Genomic DNA, 18,121 nt, shown 5'->3' on the forward strand with positions numbered 1-18,121 from the left:
TATTATATATAATTTAATATATAATCTATATTCTTGGATGTTTGAGGAGGTGTAGAGCAAATTTTACCTGGCATAAATGGGCACTCAGTAATACAAACTTATGTTGTCTCCTTGAACACAAAAAAAGTTTCCCCTGAATCACTGACAAAATGGAGGCCGAAGTGGAATATAATTTTCTTTAAAGCTAAACTAGTAGCCCTAATTGCCTTCTTCATTAAAAGAGAACACAAAAACTGGATAAAATCTTATCAGTTGATTCCCATGACCTAACTTTCTAACCATTAAGATAAAATTAAAAATTCCCAAGATGATTCTCATGTATAAGTTCTTGCAAAAAAACAGAACTTTTTTTTCTGGTAATATCATTTAAATTTTCTATTCTACATCCTGGTCTGTAATTAAGGACCTCGTCATAAAAAGAAAGAACTTAATTTCCCCTCCCAGAAAGTTTTTTGTTGCCTGGCGAGAAAAAGATACTTCACTACCATGAGTCTCTAATAGCGGGCAAAATTCAAGAACAACCTTGTCATAGCCAACTGAGATGACACATTTTTGCTGAAGAGGCATTTTAAGGACAAGGATGGGAGGGACCTCAGCTTTCCAGTGATAGCTCAAACGAGATCAATACCGTCATCGATGTCTACAAGCCAGATAGAGGTTAAAGAAAATAATGGTATGGTCAGTATAATCTAAATCACATATAATCTACAAAATATAAGCTATAGAAAATGAATTTTAAGGTTGCGTGCATAGAGGGTGAAGTTCAGAAATGCAGACTTTATCTAATCTCTCCAAGCCAGAAAACAAAACAGTCAATCCTTTGTACATCCGCTAGAACAAAGGAACAATGAGCCTGGGAAGTGCCTGGGCTGCGAGAACCTGCACTGGAAACAAACACTTAAAACCCCATTTATACTGCGATAAAGTTCTGTGCTGGCACTTGTCCACTATTGCTACAAATGTTGCAGAAGTTACTTGGTTTTCAGACTTCTTTTCAATCTAAGCCCAAGGAAAACTCTGCTGTATTCATAGAAAATTTTCAATATTTTCTTAGAAACAAATCAGGTGCTTCCAAAAGGGGTGCGAATTTCATGTATATATACAAATGAATTTTATATATCTCTATATCCATTTGAAGGCAAAGGAGAGAGATTTCTGATGCCATTTCAAAATGTAGTTATATGTATGTAATCTTTTGATCATACGACAGGTTGTGCCTAATTAGAAAACCCTACTTGACTTACATAATTCATCGCCATGCCTAGAGGTGTCAATGCCCACAGGTGCAAATCAGCCTTTCTGATTTTTCCATGTATCACTCTGTAACTAGTGAAGTTTGATAAACTACAAGAACTGTGGAAAACCATAAATCAGTGATTTAATCTCAATCAATATATCAAAATGTATCATTAGCCATAAATTTGAGACATCTTTGTTTGCACTTCTCAGTTTCAGACAAACCTGGAATATGGAATGCAAAATGTAAAGTTCTGTGGTACTCATCATCTAGATGTCAGTGAATCTACCAGTATCAGGAAGCCTGACGATTTCATAAGTGATCTTGATGTCAAGCTCATTTTTCTGTTCTTCGAGGAAAAGATGAAGTTTAGCTAAATTTCTGAAAAAATGAATTCTTCTTTGTTTCCCTTTTTAAGAAATGGGACTTAGAAAGAAGGAGAAATTCATATATATAAAATGCAAGTAACAAGTAATATCTGCTTAAAAAAATTCTTTTGTATGGCCACTAACACATTATTATTTATTGACATAGGAATTTGCAGTGTTTAGAATTTGAGATGATAATATTTACTGTGAAAATAAATTCAACCTTTTAACAACTGCAGGCCATTCATGAGCTAATGCCAAAGCTTTTCTCCCCGTCATGAGAGAAACACAGTATATCTATGTAGGATCTGATCATTTACAGTGAGTTTTCTCAGTTGGAATAGTTCAGAGACATGAAGTGACTCATTTAGGTCATGTATGTGATGCGTAGTATAACTGAGATTCTAATACCTGCCTGCAAGTTCCTTCTATCACAGCTGTCCCAGGGGGGATGTTGTCTTGAATGCATGTTCAGTGTAATAAAAAAAAAAAAAAAAAAAAAACCACTCAAACCAGATTTTTATGGAAAATAATAGGTAAATTTACAGAATTTTCACTTGATGGTTAGATTACTGTTGCCGAGATAAAATGAATCACACATAATCACACATAAATCTAACTCTGTGGCTGTGAAAGTTACTCTGATTTTTTTTTTTAATCTTTTCTTGACTCTTTCTTTTGCTTCCCTAATCTGACTGTCTTTACCTGAGACCCCACTACCTTAGATCTGAGCTGCTCCCAGAGTTTTCTGGGTGTCTTTCTTATTTTCTCCCTTTCCTCTACTGTTAGCAAATCACCTCTTGGCATATCTTCCCCATCGCCATCTTTGTCCTTCTTACAGAACCAAATCTTTCTGTGAGATGAAGTAAGCTTCTCCGTAGGCACTCAAGGTCACCTCAAATAGGATATTATTCCCCCTCCCCGCCACACACACAATTCATCTTTCACCACTAATTCTAGGCTAATGACAGGGGCCATTTCTGTATCTCTACAGAAACTGGGATACTATTCTAGTTAAAAGCAGGGAAGCTAGGAGTCCGGAAGCTGCATTTTTGTAGCACTCTACATAGAATGGAAGGAACACCAACTATTTATCCAAAAAAAATTGGGCATTTTCTTATGGAAATCAAGGTAAGGGTAGAGGAAAGCCACAAACAGATTTTTGTTTGTTTGTTTGTTTGTTTGGGGAGTTTTTTGGGGGGGGTTGGTGAAGGTTTTTGAAAACAAGAAAGAACAAAATGACAAAGCAATTGCTCACAATCTGCAGTCAATTAAATGCATTTATAGAGGGATAATCTTCTTTTACTTTGTGATTGTGGCTGTTTGATCACAGGTGGCTTCCAGACTTATTTTAAGATGATGTACTCTACTGTGATAATCATCAGAGTAAGATGCATTTGATGTATTGACTTTGTACACTAGATATGAAGGTCAAGTAGTAGCGGACTTTCCAAATTTTAATACCCCGAAAGGGAAATTCAAGCAGATTCCACAGAAATCTGCATCATCATTCACAGCTGTGTAGGGGGCCACCTTACTCTGAGGGTGTCCATCTTGGGCCCTTGGTCCACAAGTCGCAGATGCTCTCCTGAGAATTTACAGTCTACTCAGGCACTTGAGATATATGCAGGAAAGCTAAACAAAAGTTGAATTATCAGGGAGGCTGACTCTGATGTCCGACTAGACATGGGTCCGGATCCCATCACTGTCACTCAGAGTCATGACTAAGCACCATGTTGGAGCTCTGTGCTGCTGTTTCCTCCTCTGTAACGACACCCCCTACACAGAGTTGTAAGCCTTAAGAAGGAACAGAGGGAATGGTAAGTGCAGCCTGCGCCCAAGCTGAGCTCTCAGTAAAGGGCAGTTGGTGCTCACGCTGCTGCTGTTGCTGCTGTTCAGAAGAATGCAGGCCAGCAACGGGGCTAAAGGTGTCAATGGAGAATGACAGCCACGGGCTAAGGTCTCAGAGGCTGGCTTCACGAAGGACAGGAATCTGAGCACGTTTGGAAGGTCAAAGTGGGGAGTTTGAAGTCAGAGAAAGAAGGGGTGTTACAGAGTGAGAAGCAGATGAAGCTAAAGCACTTCTAGTGAACATCAGAGGGGCAGGTGGGCACTGACAGCCCAGGGCGGCTTTAACCCCGCCATCCCCAGGACGGCCTTCAGGAGCCCCACTCCAATTCTTCGATATTAACAAGCGAGGCTTTCTCAATATTACCTAAAGTTCTGCATAAATGCCACAGAAAGAGAAGTCCCTTGGCCTCTCCTCTGCAGAAACTCATGATCTAGCCCTTGCGATGTGCTTCTAAGCCTTATTGTTAATTTAGGTATAGAGTGATATTGTGGTTATGTGAAAAATAATTCTTATCTTTCCAAAATGCATATTGAAATATGTATAAATGGAATCAAATGATGGCTTGGATTGCATCAAAATGATAGAGGGTGGGGGATGGGTGGAGATACAGAAGAAATAAGACTGGCTATCAGTTGGGAACTGTTAAAGGTGGGTGACGAGTACCTGGTAGTTAATTATACTATTCTGTTTCCTTTTTTACGTGTTGGAGTTTTTCCACATAAAAGTAAGGAAAGCAAAACCAAACCCCCAAATTCCTGGAAATCTATCTGCAAAACTACCTTGTTAACTTTATTTGCATATTATATGTTTAGGGGCATATATTCATCTTCATTGATATACCTTCATACAGACAGAATGGGCTTGATTTCCCCTATAAAATCAGAAAGGCATTAGCATTATCCTTTATCCCCTAGGGGGATTCCAGCACATAGATGTCTGGAAATGGAAGGTGAAAAAATGATTCTTTGTTCTTCTCTTATTCTGTCTGGAAAAATAAGACTTTATGTCTTTCTTGCTAACCTGTAGAACGCCATGCTCACCCAGAGAAGTCAGATTGATGGGAGAAGCTTCCCAACCACTCAAAAGATCAACTTCAGAGAACTGGGTTGGTTCATTCCACATTCATAGCTTAGCTTGACCTTAGAATTCCTGAAACGAGTAGATTGCCAATGGCTGATTGCTAAATATTGAAATCATCACCAAACGTTCCACACAATTGAAAATCAATAGCTGCTTAAAATTTCTTCACTCTAAAACACATTTAATCATTATTCCATTTTTGTGTAGGGGAAGGATACATAGATTTAAGGTATTTTGTAATATATTTTTTCTTCTTTAAAAGTCAACTTGAAAAGTAGGAACAAAATATCACATGGTAATTTGAAAGAACTATTATCAACTTAAAAATTATATTTTCTGCAGAATAGTGGAAAGAATTGGAGCTGAGCCAGAAACCCAGGATTCAAGTTCTGGTTCTATTATACACTAGTTGTGTGAATTCTGATTAGTTAATTTTCACGAATATCAATCTTATCTCCAACCTGAAAGTAATAATAGTAAACTTACTGTGCACATAGTATGTGACAAACGCGATTCTAGAATTTATATGTGAACCAAATAAAATCGCAAAATGATCCTATGAAGTAGGCATTCTATTTATTATCATCCCCATTTTATAAGTTAGGAAACAGGCCTGGAGAAGTTAGTAACTTGCTTGGCTAGGAAGTGTTGGAGCCGGCTGCTTCTAGATCTGAGCTCTCAACCGTTAACACAACCTGCCCCTTTACAATAATCCCTAAAAATAAAATTAAACAATATATGGTCAGTATAATATGTATTTTATAGTCTTACCTACTAAGTAAAGTAGATGGACCTATTTTAGATACTATAAAAGCACAAGACAAATATTAGAGTATTAGTTTCTTCCTGGTTAAGGTAATACTCTTCAGTATTACAGATCTAGTCATGCATAAAGAGGAAGGCTACCAGAATCTTAATGCCAATGAATAATAGAAAAACTATGTCAATAGATCTTAAACTTCACTGTGCATTGATTCACTGTGATATTTGTTTAATATCTGATACCCCAGCCTCCACTCTTTCTAAATTCATTACATGTGGGGTAGAAGCCAATAATACATGCTTTTATAAGTTCTGCCAAAGATTTTGAGGGAAGTAGCTTACAGACATTATTGAGAAGTGCTGGCTTGTGTTTAAAGCTCTGTAAGTGTATGGGCTGAATTGTGTCCCTCTAAAATTCATACATTAAAGCCCTAAACCCCCAGTACCTCAGAATGGGACTGTATTTGGAGATAAGGCTTTTAAAGAGGTAATGGTGTTCCACTGAGGTTTTTAGGGTGGACCTTTATCCAATGACTGGTGTCCTTCTAGAACCCAGACAACCTAAGGGAATGAACATTAGAGAATCCTCAAAGAAAAAGCTGCTGACACCTTGATCTGGGACTTCTAGCCTCCAGAATTGTGAGACAATAAAGTTCTGTTATTTAAGTCACTTGGTCCAGTATTTTATCATGGAAGCCCTAGTAAACTAATTTAATAAGTAACATTTTGAAGTAGAAATAAGAGCTGATATGGTAACTTGGTAACTAATGCTTCTAAAGTGGTTTTTTTTGTTTTTTGTTTTGTTGGTGGTTGTTGTTAAAGATAAAGGAGTTAGCCACATTAAAAGAGCTATTCTTTTTCACCCTTTGTTCTAGGCTGATTATTAAGTAGCTAAAACTAACAAGAAGGCATATGCTATTAAGATAGTCTGCCTGTAAGTGAAGTTCTTTACTACCAGACTACTTCCCTGGGTTTTATAACATACCTATAACCCAAGGAGAATAGATCATATTTTTAGAATACATATATTCCCCCACTGAAATGTTCACTTTATTCATTCATATCTATCCATCCACCCATTCATTAGCTATTCATTCATCCATTTCTACTTAATCAATATTTATTGAATACCAGTGTGTGAGATGCCATTTTTTAAAATGATTTTATTTATTTATTTGACAGAGATCACAAGCAGGCAGAGAGGCAGGCAGAGAGAGGGGGTGGGGGAAGCAGGCTCCCTGCTGAGCAGAGTGCCTGATGGGGCTTGATCCCAGGACCCTGAGAACATGACCTGAGCCAAAGACAGAGGCTTTAACCCACTGAGCCCCAGGTGCCCTGAGATGTCATTTTAGATATTGGAAAGCTACTTCCCTTTTGTGGAAAGATAAAAGTCCCCCAAAACTTCTAAATGAAAACTCTAAGTTTTCATTAAACAAACTCAAGTGCCCTTAGGATGAATTCAAGTACGGAAATAAATGAAGTGGTCCAGGGGGAGTCCAGTGAATTGGTATCTAAAAGGAGAGATACTACAACTTAGCTCTGGAGAATTCCAGGCAGAGTGGCCCAGCTTTGACAAATCTTCCAATATTTTAGGGGAACCCATAAATCTGGCACTTACGTGAATTTTCTGTGTTTAATGCTGGCAAAAATCATCTGGATTTTTCACAAATATTATGTGAGCCAAACAAAACGTATTAAGTTAGACACCTAGCTAGACACCCCAAGGGGTTACAAATTTGCAGCCCCTGCTTAGACTTGGAGGACAGTGTCAGAAAAGTGTTGGAGTTCTTCAATATTGTCTTCATTATTTGATTTCCAATGAATTCATGACTAGATAATTTGACTTTCAAATTATTTTTGTTCACAGCTAATTAATTTGGCTTTCAGCTTATCATGGTTTTTGCATCAACCAGTCTAATGACCGAAGGAATCTGAGAAAGGTCTCATGTCTTCTCTGTGATGATGGCAGCATGGCACATAAGAGGCAGGGCAAGGTCTTCCTCTAGGAAAGAAGTGGGAAAGCTCTGTCCCCACCTTCATCATGAACTTCCCTCCCCTCTGTACAGACTGTAAGGACAGGGATCATGTTCTGTTCCTCATTCTTACAAGGACACCAGTCACCACTTGGCATAATTCCCTGCAGAATCCATGCTTGGTGAATGTTAGCTGAATCCATGTATGTTTTTTCAATTCTGGTTTCAAATCTGGAGTGAAACTGGTTGTTGCTAAAATAGTTCCCATGTAGTTAAATTTTTTTTTTAAATATTTTAGGCCATGTCTACATGACAATAAATTAACTGAATTTTAGACAATTTATCTGGAAAAGCAACCTGACAATTCACACTTGGAATGATACAGAGATAATCTAAGCAACTGTTGTATCTCTAGTCTAATCATGTCTTGCTCTCATTCTCTTTTATCCTAGACCGACAAGACAGGCAAAACGGAATAGTAAAGCACAATACATTTTGAATAACTTTTTTTGTTTGAAGTTATATCTCAGACTTAATATTGTAGTACTAGTTGGTCCTACTTTACTAAGATTAAAACATGATTTGTAGAGTTCATCTTTGTAGCCTAGCAAATTAGAGAAATACTAGTACTTTCTCTCAACTAAATGAAAAATTCACATATGTCCTTAAAATAAAGAAAGCACTAATGACAAAGAACAAATAACAACCACCCCCCAAAAAAATTCCTCCCTGAAACATTTAAAAAATATCTTAATTTTTAAAATGTTTATTTAAATAAAATTATTTTTAGAATATAGAGGATCCTAAGCATTATATCATCATACCAATAAGTGTGGGGAAAAAATATCATTATACAACCATCACCTACAAATTTTATCCTTCACAATATCACGGAGCTCATAGAATTTGTGGTGAAAAGTATATTTATGAGACTGTAAAAAGCAACTCTTTAAGAAAAATGTTGAAAACCTGAATGCTGATGAAGCCTTTTTTTAACTCAACATAGTCAATAAAATGCAAATATTTCTTACATTTCACAAACGTCTTTGGACTTGGAACACCTACGTGCATAATTACACTTGGAGCGCATTCTAACTAGTAACACCCACAGTGAGTCCTTTTCCTATTTTTAAAAACAGTTCTGCCCCCATTCAACAGACACCTTAACAAACGCAATGAACACATCTGGAAGTTCTATGTCATAAATTTCACAGCGTTAACAATCTGAGTGTTCACAAAACTATCCTCACGTACCAAAGGCCACCAGCTTTATGACTAAAAAGCTAACCACTTCAACTTCTGTGAAATGTTCTAATTATGCGGTTGATTTCAGTCTCTCTTTGATTCCATATAAAAACATTACCAAATTCTTCACAAGTGGTGTTTCTTTTCAATTTAAGTTACTGCAAAACTCAGAAATTATCTCAGAGTTTCATCTGAAGTCAGCCAAGGGATGTAATTGGGCATTCTTAATCTTTCTCAAAAAAAAAAAAAAAAGAGAGAGAGAGAGAATGAATATTTGATGGACTTGTTCCATGAACCCAGCTTCATTTCCTGACTCTGCTGTAGCCGTCCTGAGAACTGAATGTTCTCAGACCTTTCTAAAGACCGATAGCTAAGGAAGTCACCTTGGTTTGGGTTGAACATGAAATAGTAGTAAGGACAATACGTTTCTAAAATCTGACTTCCAGAATTTTTCTGTGACACTTGACTTTCCGAGTAGAAGTAAAGTTTCACTATTGCAGCAAGTAAAGATAATGTTAAAAGGAAGACCTATGAAGTCAGGAAACATCAAAGGTGTTAGAGAATTTAGAGCACACCTAAAGGGTAGCTGACAGGAATTAACGAGGTGAGAGTACGACAGCCCTCCACCGAGGTGGTTGGCATTCGGTAAGAACTTGGACATGAACATGAGGGCCAAGTCTGACCCTCTTGTTTGGTAAGAACTTGGACATGAACAAGAGGGACAAGTCTGACCCTCTTGTTTTATAGACAAGAAAACTGAGGCGGGAAAGACAAACTCTTCCTATGTACACACAGAAGGGTTTACCAAAACTGTAAAGAAAATAAGTGACTTAAAGTTCAGAGTAACCAAAGGACCATCTCTGATATTACCGCGTTTTAGTTACTCAACTTACACAAATTAATTTTCATGCCCTCATTTGAAGGGACTTTCGAATTTTCCCCTATAAATGGCTCTATTCTATTCCTGAAGATTTTATGTCCTAGTTCCAAAAATAAAACTAAGTTGAGGAAAGGCATATCCCTAATCATTGCACTTCCATTATTTATTCTAAAAACATTTACTTAATATATTCCAGGGCTTGACAATTTAATGTGATGGAAGCTCAGACCACATCATTTTAACAAATTTAACAAACTCCCTCCACAGCCCACAGGCTCCTCTCTGCTGCACTCCCCCTTCAAAGAGTTAGTCCACTGTCTTGCCCGCTAAGGAAATCTCTAAAAGTCAACCAAGCTGCTTCTGGCCAGAACTGAGGAAACTAAAAATCTTGGTCAATATTTATCTTCACAGGTATTTTTACCTTCATTTTTTGTATGTCCGGAACTCAAATGAAACACCAGTGTGAAAAGGCAGTGCTCAGCCCAGAGTGGGCTGGCTGTCCCATTGCACCTGTCACCCCTTACCTGTTTGCAAGACCACAGTTCTCTCTTCTCCATCCAGAGACACAATCCTGAAGTTATAGGTGGTTCCCGCTTGCAAATCCTTGGGGTAACATCCGTAGGTGGTGTTGTCTACCCGCGTGGGGTGGCACCATGCGACCCCGGACGTGTCACTGCTATAGATGAGGCTGAAGTTACAGGGTGACCCCAAAGTTCTCCACTGGAGAGACGCGGACCGGCTGAAGACCTTGGACTCCGTCAGGGTGAAGTTACATCTCACTGGCTCCCCCAGTCCAGTCTGCAAAGGAACCAGAGGCAGCTGAAACCCAGTCGAGAACGCCCAGGGACTTGTCCACAGCAAGGTCCCCAAGCCACCTCCTCAGTCCTCACTCCCAGCCTCAGCCCAGCCCTTTGCCCTCCAGCCAGAGGAAAGACCCGCGGAGGAGGTGGGTGGCAACTTTCTCCCCGGCCGCTCTTTCTCGGGAGCAGCTGGAGAGAAGGAAGGCGGCTTTGTGCCTTTGACAGTAGGATGAGCTGTCAGTCCGGCCGGGGGCTCAGAAGAGGACCTTTCTTCCCAAGGGAGAGGAAGACATTCGGCCATCTCACTCTGCAAACCACAACCCAGGCGACCCGACAGCCGAGTGGGAGTTCGGTCGTCGGCAGGGAGGGGCGCGTCGGCCGCCACCTCTCTCGGGCCACTCACCTGTAGCAGGCTCAGCGCGGTCCACAAGGCCAGCCGCGCTCCATGGCTCAGCATCGCGCTCAGCCGGCACCACCCCGACTCCGCAGAGGGGCTGGGGCGCGCGCGGGGCGGCCCCGACGGCCCGCGCGGGGGCCACCTGTTGCGCGCGCTCAGCGCGCCCCGCGGGCGCACAGCGCTTCCCTCCCGGAGGGCGACGCGCAGGGGCCGCCGCGGTCGCTGTCGTCGCCGCCGCCGCCGCTGCTGCTGCTGCCGCCCCGGGCGGGCTGCGGACGCGAGAGGCGGCGGGGGCAGGCAGCGCGCCGCCCTTCCCACGCTGCCATGCTGACCCGCGCTGCCTCGCCCCGGGCCCCGGCCGCGGACTTCCGCAATCAAAAGGCAATTTCCTCGTCTCCCGGCAAAGGAACAATGCGCCGGCGAGGGAGGGAGCCCCGAGGAGCCAACGCCTGAGGCTGCCAAGGGGGCCCGAGGCGGGCCCCCGCTGCACCGCGCCGCCGCCTCCCTGGCCTGGGGGTCCCGTCCGGGCCCGCCGGGCTCTGCCTCCTCCTCCTCTCCCGCGACTTTCACTTTTTCCCACTCGGTGGTCCTCCCCACCCCCCGCCCCACCCCCCGCCGTCGGAGCCGCAATCAGTACTCGCTCCCTCTCACTTTCCAGCACCCCCCCACCCCCTTCCTCCCTCCACACCCAGCGCCTCCCCCCTCCCTATCTTCCTTCCTATCTTCCTCATCTGCTTTCTCCAGGGCCTCTTTTTCCCAGGATTAAACTTGACCGCAGCAGATTTCCCTAGGTCGCCTCCAGTCCTTCCTGAAGACTTTTATTAGAGAGTGCTTTTGCCCTTCTCACCTCAAAGCATTCATTTGTCCCATTGCGCATCCCCCTGACACCAGCAAGAGAAAAGGACCCCCAAAGGATCTTGTCCATTGTCAACTTGACCTTTATTTTTCTCTGCCATTCACTTTCCCCTGTCTCTGGCGTAGAGGTCCTTGTCCTCCCTAAATCTTATGCAAATGGTGCTGACCAAGAACAAAGGTAATCACTGCCAGTTGTTCAACCCACAAAGCAAATTGCAGAGCAGTTTCATCACTGACCATCCAGTAGTCAATACCATTTCATCCATAATTGTCTGAGCAATATAAGAAAGCTGTAAAACTCTCCTTTGAGGAAAATACGATGGATGGCTCAGTTCCCACATCTATTACAAAAACCGGAATTTACTCAGTTTTCAGCGCTAACTATAGCTTTTTAGCAACTGTCTCAGTACCTGAATCATCATGTATCTGAGAATGGATTTGAAAAGAGTTCCTAGTAACCAAAGAGCAAAAATGTTTAATTGTACACAGGTGATACAAGCAAAATATTGCAATAACTTTTTATAGTGCTCGATTGCTTTTCTTGGGTGCCTGCCCTGACAACTGCCAGAAGAGATGAGATTTTTACACATTTTAATTTTCAAAACCGAATTCTCTGGAGCTAAATTAATGTGAAGAATGTCAGAGTCCCTTCTTTTTCAGATACTATACAGAAAGCTAGAGTATCAACTTCTCTATAAACTGTATCTACTTTGAGGATAAGCAGAAAAAGGTGAAAATTGTTTTGATCCTTTTAGAAAACATGTTTTTAAGAGATCTTTAAATTAAAAAATGAAATTTCTATCCCTTCAGGGATCCTATGGGCTTTAAATCTGCAGCCAGACCAGAGATTTCAAATCTCCTTTTCAAGTTAGCAAACACTCAAAGGTCAAATCTGAACCATGTGTATTTCTGGGAAGACAGAATCTTTCCTATTTCCCTGCCCAGATGACTTGCCTTCCAAGAGAGCTTTTCTCCCCCTCTGTATTTTGCCCCCAAGTTCAAAGGCTTTTCAAGCCTGACACGCCTCTGCAGCATCAGAGGCGGTCCCTCCACTCTCCATTACATACAGGCTGCCTTCTAGCCTTACAGGGGTCTTTTTGCAGCTTCGTTCCTTTTCGACATTCATTACCTTTCTCTTTTCTTGCTGTATTCTGAAAACAATGTGGTTTCCTGTCTGTCAAACTGGAATTACACCACTCTGAATACTTCCCAGAGCTGTTAGGAAGAATAAATAAGGTCACAGATGTGAAAGCACCTTTTGTGAACATTTACATGCTGTGCAGGTGTTGGTTTACCTGGTCATAGATTACATCCCCATCACATTTTTTTTCTCTCTTTTAAATTCATCCATCATGTAGGTTGCACCTTTCTAGCTTCTGCTGTCTCTCTTTCGCTTTGTCTTTTCCACTGAGGTTTATAGAATTTTCTCATAAATTGACCGGCGCACTTGATTTATCTTCTCACCCAAATATACTAAATACTCTTTTCTGTCCTTTGCCCAAATCCTCAATAAATATGATCTCCCCCAAGTTTTGCCGACCATCTTTTCTTTTTCTTTTTAAACACTACATGCCACGACCTATTGTACACTATAAATTCATCTAAAAATTATACTTCATTTTCAACATACTGTCTAACATTCTTCCTATAATCCTTCCTTCAGTGTAGGAAAAAAGGCAAAACTTGAAGGCCTAATCAAATAAGGCGACAACAAAAAATCCTTATAACACAGTTTAGATTATTCTAGGTTATTAGCAGTGATCTGCTAATAATGCCCTTGGAAATAGGAATTAGGAACAGAAGAAATGATTTCTTTAAATTGGGTTCTTTTATTTTTGGTCTATCAGACACATATATTTAGAATCATGTGTTGTCATTTATTTTACTATTGATGTATATGAAGAATGATTGAAGGAAAGGCCCAGTAGTGGTCACAGACATTTCTTTTCCAAAGTTATATAACTCGTAGTTCTTTTTCCTGGAGAATCTTAAGGCTTACAGGAGAGTTCCCCCCAAAATTAGGGGGTCCTAAGTAGCCCATAGGGATTCACATAGTATGAAACAATGAGGAAAAGTTCAAACTCAGGCTCTTACTGATTACATTTTTCTTTTTAAAAAGCACATAATAGGGGCACCTGGGTGGCTCAGTGGGTTAAGCCTCTGCCTTGGGCTCAGGTCATGATCCCAGGGTCCTGGGATCGAGCCCCACATTGGGCTCTCTGCTCTGCAGGGAGCCTGCTTCCTCCTCTCTCTCTGCTTGCCTCTCTGCCTACTTGTGATCTCTGTCAGATAAAAAAAAAAAAAAAATCTTTAGAAAAAAAAAGAAAAAAAAAGCACATAATAATATGAGAAATTAGAGAGAACTGTAACAGATTAAAGGCAGTTTGGAACTGGGGAAAGTTGCCAGATATTGTTATTTCCTATAAGGAGTATTTGAAACTACTGTATGAAGTATAAATAAATTGATTCATTGTTCTTCTTTGTTCTCATCTTTGTTTGGAATTCCTCGACTTCTTTTGAACCAATTTATCCTGCATCATGACAATGTGTGTGCTTTGGCTACTGCCTTCCAGGAATTTGGGACCAGCGATGACCACTTCTCCTTGCCACAAAGAAACCCATCCCAGACTGCATGGGAGGGGTGGGGCAGCTTCTGATTAGACGTAGTGGAAAGACAGCTGCCTTTTAAACAAATTGTCATAGCGATTAATTGTTCTAATTTACATAGTCATAAATTATGAATTCATGGATGAAGGCACAGCTCTTGTCAGCTTATGAACACAGATGTTGAATGATAAACAACCAGTCCTCAGGGGTCCAGGGACCACACTTTGAGAACTGCTACTGTAGATCAGGATTTGAGCTGGGTGTGGGAAATGTTATGAGGAGGAGGGAGGGCAGAGTAGATTGCTCAAGTTACTGGTTAATCCAAACTCCTCACCCATGCTCTAAAAAGCCTTTCACGGCTTGGCCTCTCTTCTTCTTGCCTCTTATGCTCCAGTGGCCTGGGTCTGATAACTCATTTGCTCATTCACTCAGCAAATATTGACCGCACACCTACTGTGTGCCTGGGGTTTGGAGACACCCAAACACAGAACTGATCTTTTCCTGCCTCAGGGCCTTTATACCTGCCTTTTCATCTTCTTGGACCACCCCTCCCCAGATTCTGTTTGGTTATCTTCCTTTCAGTCTTTAGGTCTCAGCTTCAACCCACCCTTATGGGGACAGACCCCTTCTGACCACAGAAGGAAAAAGTGTCCTTTTACTATTATTCATTGCCAGCAATACATTTGTTTAATTCAGAGCATTAATGACACCGGGTAATTATATAATGCCTTATACACTTGTGACTGCCTGCCTTTCCCAAGCAGATGGAGAATTCTCTCAGGTCCATCTTCTTCTTCTTGCATGGAGCTTGGCCTAAGAGTTTCAACAAACATTTGCTGAACGAATGGATCAATGAAGAAAGGAAGGGAGGCAGGAAGGAATCTTTGTACTTGCTCAGTAAATATCGTCATGTGGCTACTCAAAACAAGTCCTTGTAACCATGTTCTTGCGGGATGCCTCAAATATCATCTTGGAAGGAAGGGAGGAAAAGAGAAGAGGAAAAAAGGAGAGAGGGTAAAGGAACCAAAGAAGAGAGGATTGATTTGGAAGAGAAGGAGCTGGGAAAAGATACAAGAGGGAGGGAAGATATAAGAAGGAAAAGAGAGTGGGGAGGAAGTCCTATCCTTCTGCATGCTGTTTCTCACAGTGCGGCAGCAGTATCTTCTGAGAACTTGCCAGAAATGTAAATTCTAGTCCTTATCACAACCCAAGAGATTAACAATGCTATGGTGGAGCCATTAAAAAAAAAAAAACAAACTAACCCTGCCACCAGATACCATTTTTTATTAAAGAGAGTTAATAATGTCTTATTGTTCTTTTTCTTTTAAATTCTGAGCTCTATGGTTACAAGGAGCTGGGTAAGTGATTTAGAAGGTCTTAAACTATTTTAGAGTGTGTCAAATAAGTAAATTGGTGATATATAATAATATCTTTCATATAATATATATGCATATTTATGTTATATAAAATATATTTTTTCTATTACATATATTTAGAACAAAGTTTATATTTTTAACTGCTCAATAAAAATAAAATGTGGATGCTAAAGGAAAAAGGATCAACATGCAACAGACTTAATAAATATCAGATGACAGGTCAATTCTGATGCTTTTTTCTTCAAGGAAGTACTTTTGTCACAAGACTCTCATGTGTGTTTCCCCAGATATTGTTAAAAGGAAGAAAGTCTAGCAATCAGGGAACGTGTTCACTAAAAAGGTCTGTAAGATGATGAATCCTTTCTTAAGTTTTGTTTTGTTTTTAAAGATTTTATTTATTTATTAGAGATCACAAGGAGGCAGAGAGACAGGCAGAGAGAAAGGAGGAAGCAGGCTCCCCGCTGAGCAGAGAGCCCAATGTGGGCCTTAATTCCAGGACTCTGAGATTATGACCTGAGCTGAAGGCAGAGACTTTAACCCACTGAGCCACCCAGGTGCCCATCTCAATTTTAATTCAAATTGGCTTAATACTGAATTAGGACAGAAATGAATACATTTTAACTAGCAGGTGTCTTGCATTTAAAAAGAGGTGCCTTAAAATTTAAGGGGAGGTAATTTTGATAAGCAGCTTTTTCTTTCTTTCTTTTATTTTTATTTTTTTTTAAAGGACTGTGACTATACTCTTTTGTGTTTGCCATTTTGGGGAAACTTATATTTCAAGGACTTTCTTTAGCCTTCTAGGTCATTAACTTCTTGGTCATAGGTCTCCAGGAAAATGGAAATAATATATGCTTGGGAGGGGTAGGTAGGAGTTGTAAGGATTAAATGACAAGGTCAGTGTTGTGTAAAGCATGGTCCTTGGCTAAAGGGTGCAACACATGTTAGATATGACGATTATTAGTGGTAATCATACTATATGAATACAAATAAATCATGGATGGCTAGCATGCCGTAATGCTAGAGCATGAAGTCCGTGGATGAGAATGCTTTTCTGAGAACAATCGAATGATAATAAATTAAGGATCTCTACAGTAGATGAGCACAAAAGACATCCAAGGGCTGCTTTAGCTGGTGGTCATGCCCAGGTTTTTTTAAGTCCTGGAAGTGGGGGAGGGGTGCCGGATAAGCCTCTAGCACTAGGCTCCACCATCTCTCTCAGCAGACGCATCTCCAAGGCTTCCTGGTATTTCTTTCTACACCAGTGTCTCATCCTCTTCCCTCCCCTAGGTGGTGGTTGTTACTGGTTTCTTTTTTTTTTTTTAATCTAGAGGAAAAGGGCTTCGCATAGTGTTTGTCATAGCTTTGTTACCATACACAGATGAATGTCTTAAAACTAGGTGTGACCATAAACGAATCACCTTTTCAACCTCAGCTGCTTCTGCTTCTGGGGCTTAGTCCCCACCACCCCAACCCCAGAAACCATCTGGTTTCAAACAGCCGGTGGAGTCTAGGTGTCAGGGCACCCTGGGGCTATGTGGGCGTGGCCGCTTCACATTGCAGTTTCAGGAACTAGCTCCAGCTTTCCACTGAAGTCCAAACCCTACCGCAGCAGACAGACAAAATGTGGCTAACACTGGCTCTCCGGGAAAGGAGAACAAAAACAAACAAATGATCACCTATTTCCTCTGCTTTCGAAAGTGATGATTGGAGGGTGGAGTCTCTGTCCTCTTTTTTTTTTTTTTTTTTTTTTTTTTTTTTTTCTGGGTATCACTGTTGCTAGTGCATTACTTCTCAGGATTCTCTGAAGGTCACAAACACAGGGCTCAGTTTCTGACCAGCACGCTTGCCTTTTCTGGATTTTATAGTGTGATCTTAACATTGTTTTGAGAAGACTAGAGTACGTGGCTAATGTTAAGAACAACAGATTTTACATTTTAAAAAATCTGGGCTTTGATTTTTCTTAACCAAATCAAGAGATAGAGACTTGTTGGGTCCACATTCTTGCGTGCTTCTTCCCTACAACTCCCCCACCCCACAGCACCCCCTTCTCTGCTGGAGGAGCGAGGCAGAGCATCCTGTAGTCCCCTGGATGTTGGGGCTGATGGTGATCAAAGAGGAAGATCAAAGGTTCTTATCATGTTTTTCAATAATGTAATGATAACACTATCGCCTAGATTATAAGCCTCGTGAAGGAAAGAGCCCGTGTATCTTCATTATCTAACCCACACCCCCAGGTTGTGGAGACTCAGTGTCTACTTTCTATTGACAGAGGAAACATCCATAGCCCCACCACTAAACAAGGGCATGACTAAGTGTTTGTAAATCTGAAACACAATGTCATTCTTCAGCTCTCCAATGCAGACCCGGTACCCTTAGCATCACAGAATCCAAGAATACCTAATACTCAAGCCTTGGGATAAAACTAGTGACCAGTCAGCCCCTGATCCAAATAGTCAGACCCTGTCTACTCCGTCAAAGAGCTAATGCTTCTCCAATGATCAGGAGGTCACTTAATTCAGACCGCTAAGGTCAACACTCCTAGCAAAGTCCAATCTTTCAGTATTGTCTCCACAGCTGTGCTGTTCTGGACCACAAGAACAGCAATAGAGCAAACACAAAAGCTAACAGATGCACAGACGAAGGGCAAGCACCTGACAAAGCTCCACCTACGGGCTATACTTCCTGCCCA

At 41.0% G+C, this 18,121-nt stretch overlaps 1 protein-coding gene across 2 annotated transcripts in view; it reads right to left on the reverse strand.

Annotated features, from left to right (window-relative positions):
* The window catches only part of PTPRB (protein tyrosine phosphatase receptor type B), a 116,017-nt gene that overhangs the window by 75,896 nt on the left and 22,000 nt on the right, over positions 1–18,121 (reverse strand). Inside the window, exons 1-2 of one of the 2 annotated variants that reach the window (XM_045072848.1) lie at positions 10,601–11,176; positions 9,922–10,195 (exon numbers count right to left, since the gene is read on the reverse strand). In XM_045072848.1, coding sequence (XP_044928783.1) covers positions 9,922–10,195; positions 10,601–10,654 — 328 coding nt within the window. In that variant the 5' untranslated portion in view covers positions 10,655–11,176. Of the gene's footprint in view, positions 1–9,921; positions 10,196–10,600; positions 11,177–18,121 lie in introns of those variants that run through there. The other variant, XM_004752439.3, reaches the window with a different exon arrangement.

This window comes from Mustela putorius, unplaced genomic scaffold (assembly GCF_011764305.1).
Source record: "Mustela putorius furo isolate JIRA1106 unplaced genomic scaffold, ASM1176430v1.1 tig00537227_pilon_pilon_pilon, whole genome shotgun sequence".
NCBI classification, from domain to species: Eukaryota; Metazoa; Chordata; class Mammalia; order Carnivora; family Mustelidae; genus Mustela; species Mustela putorius.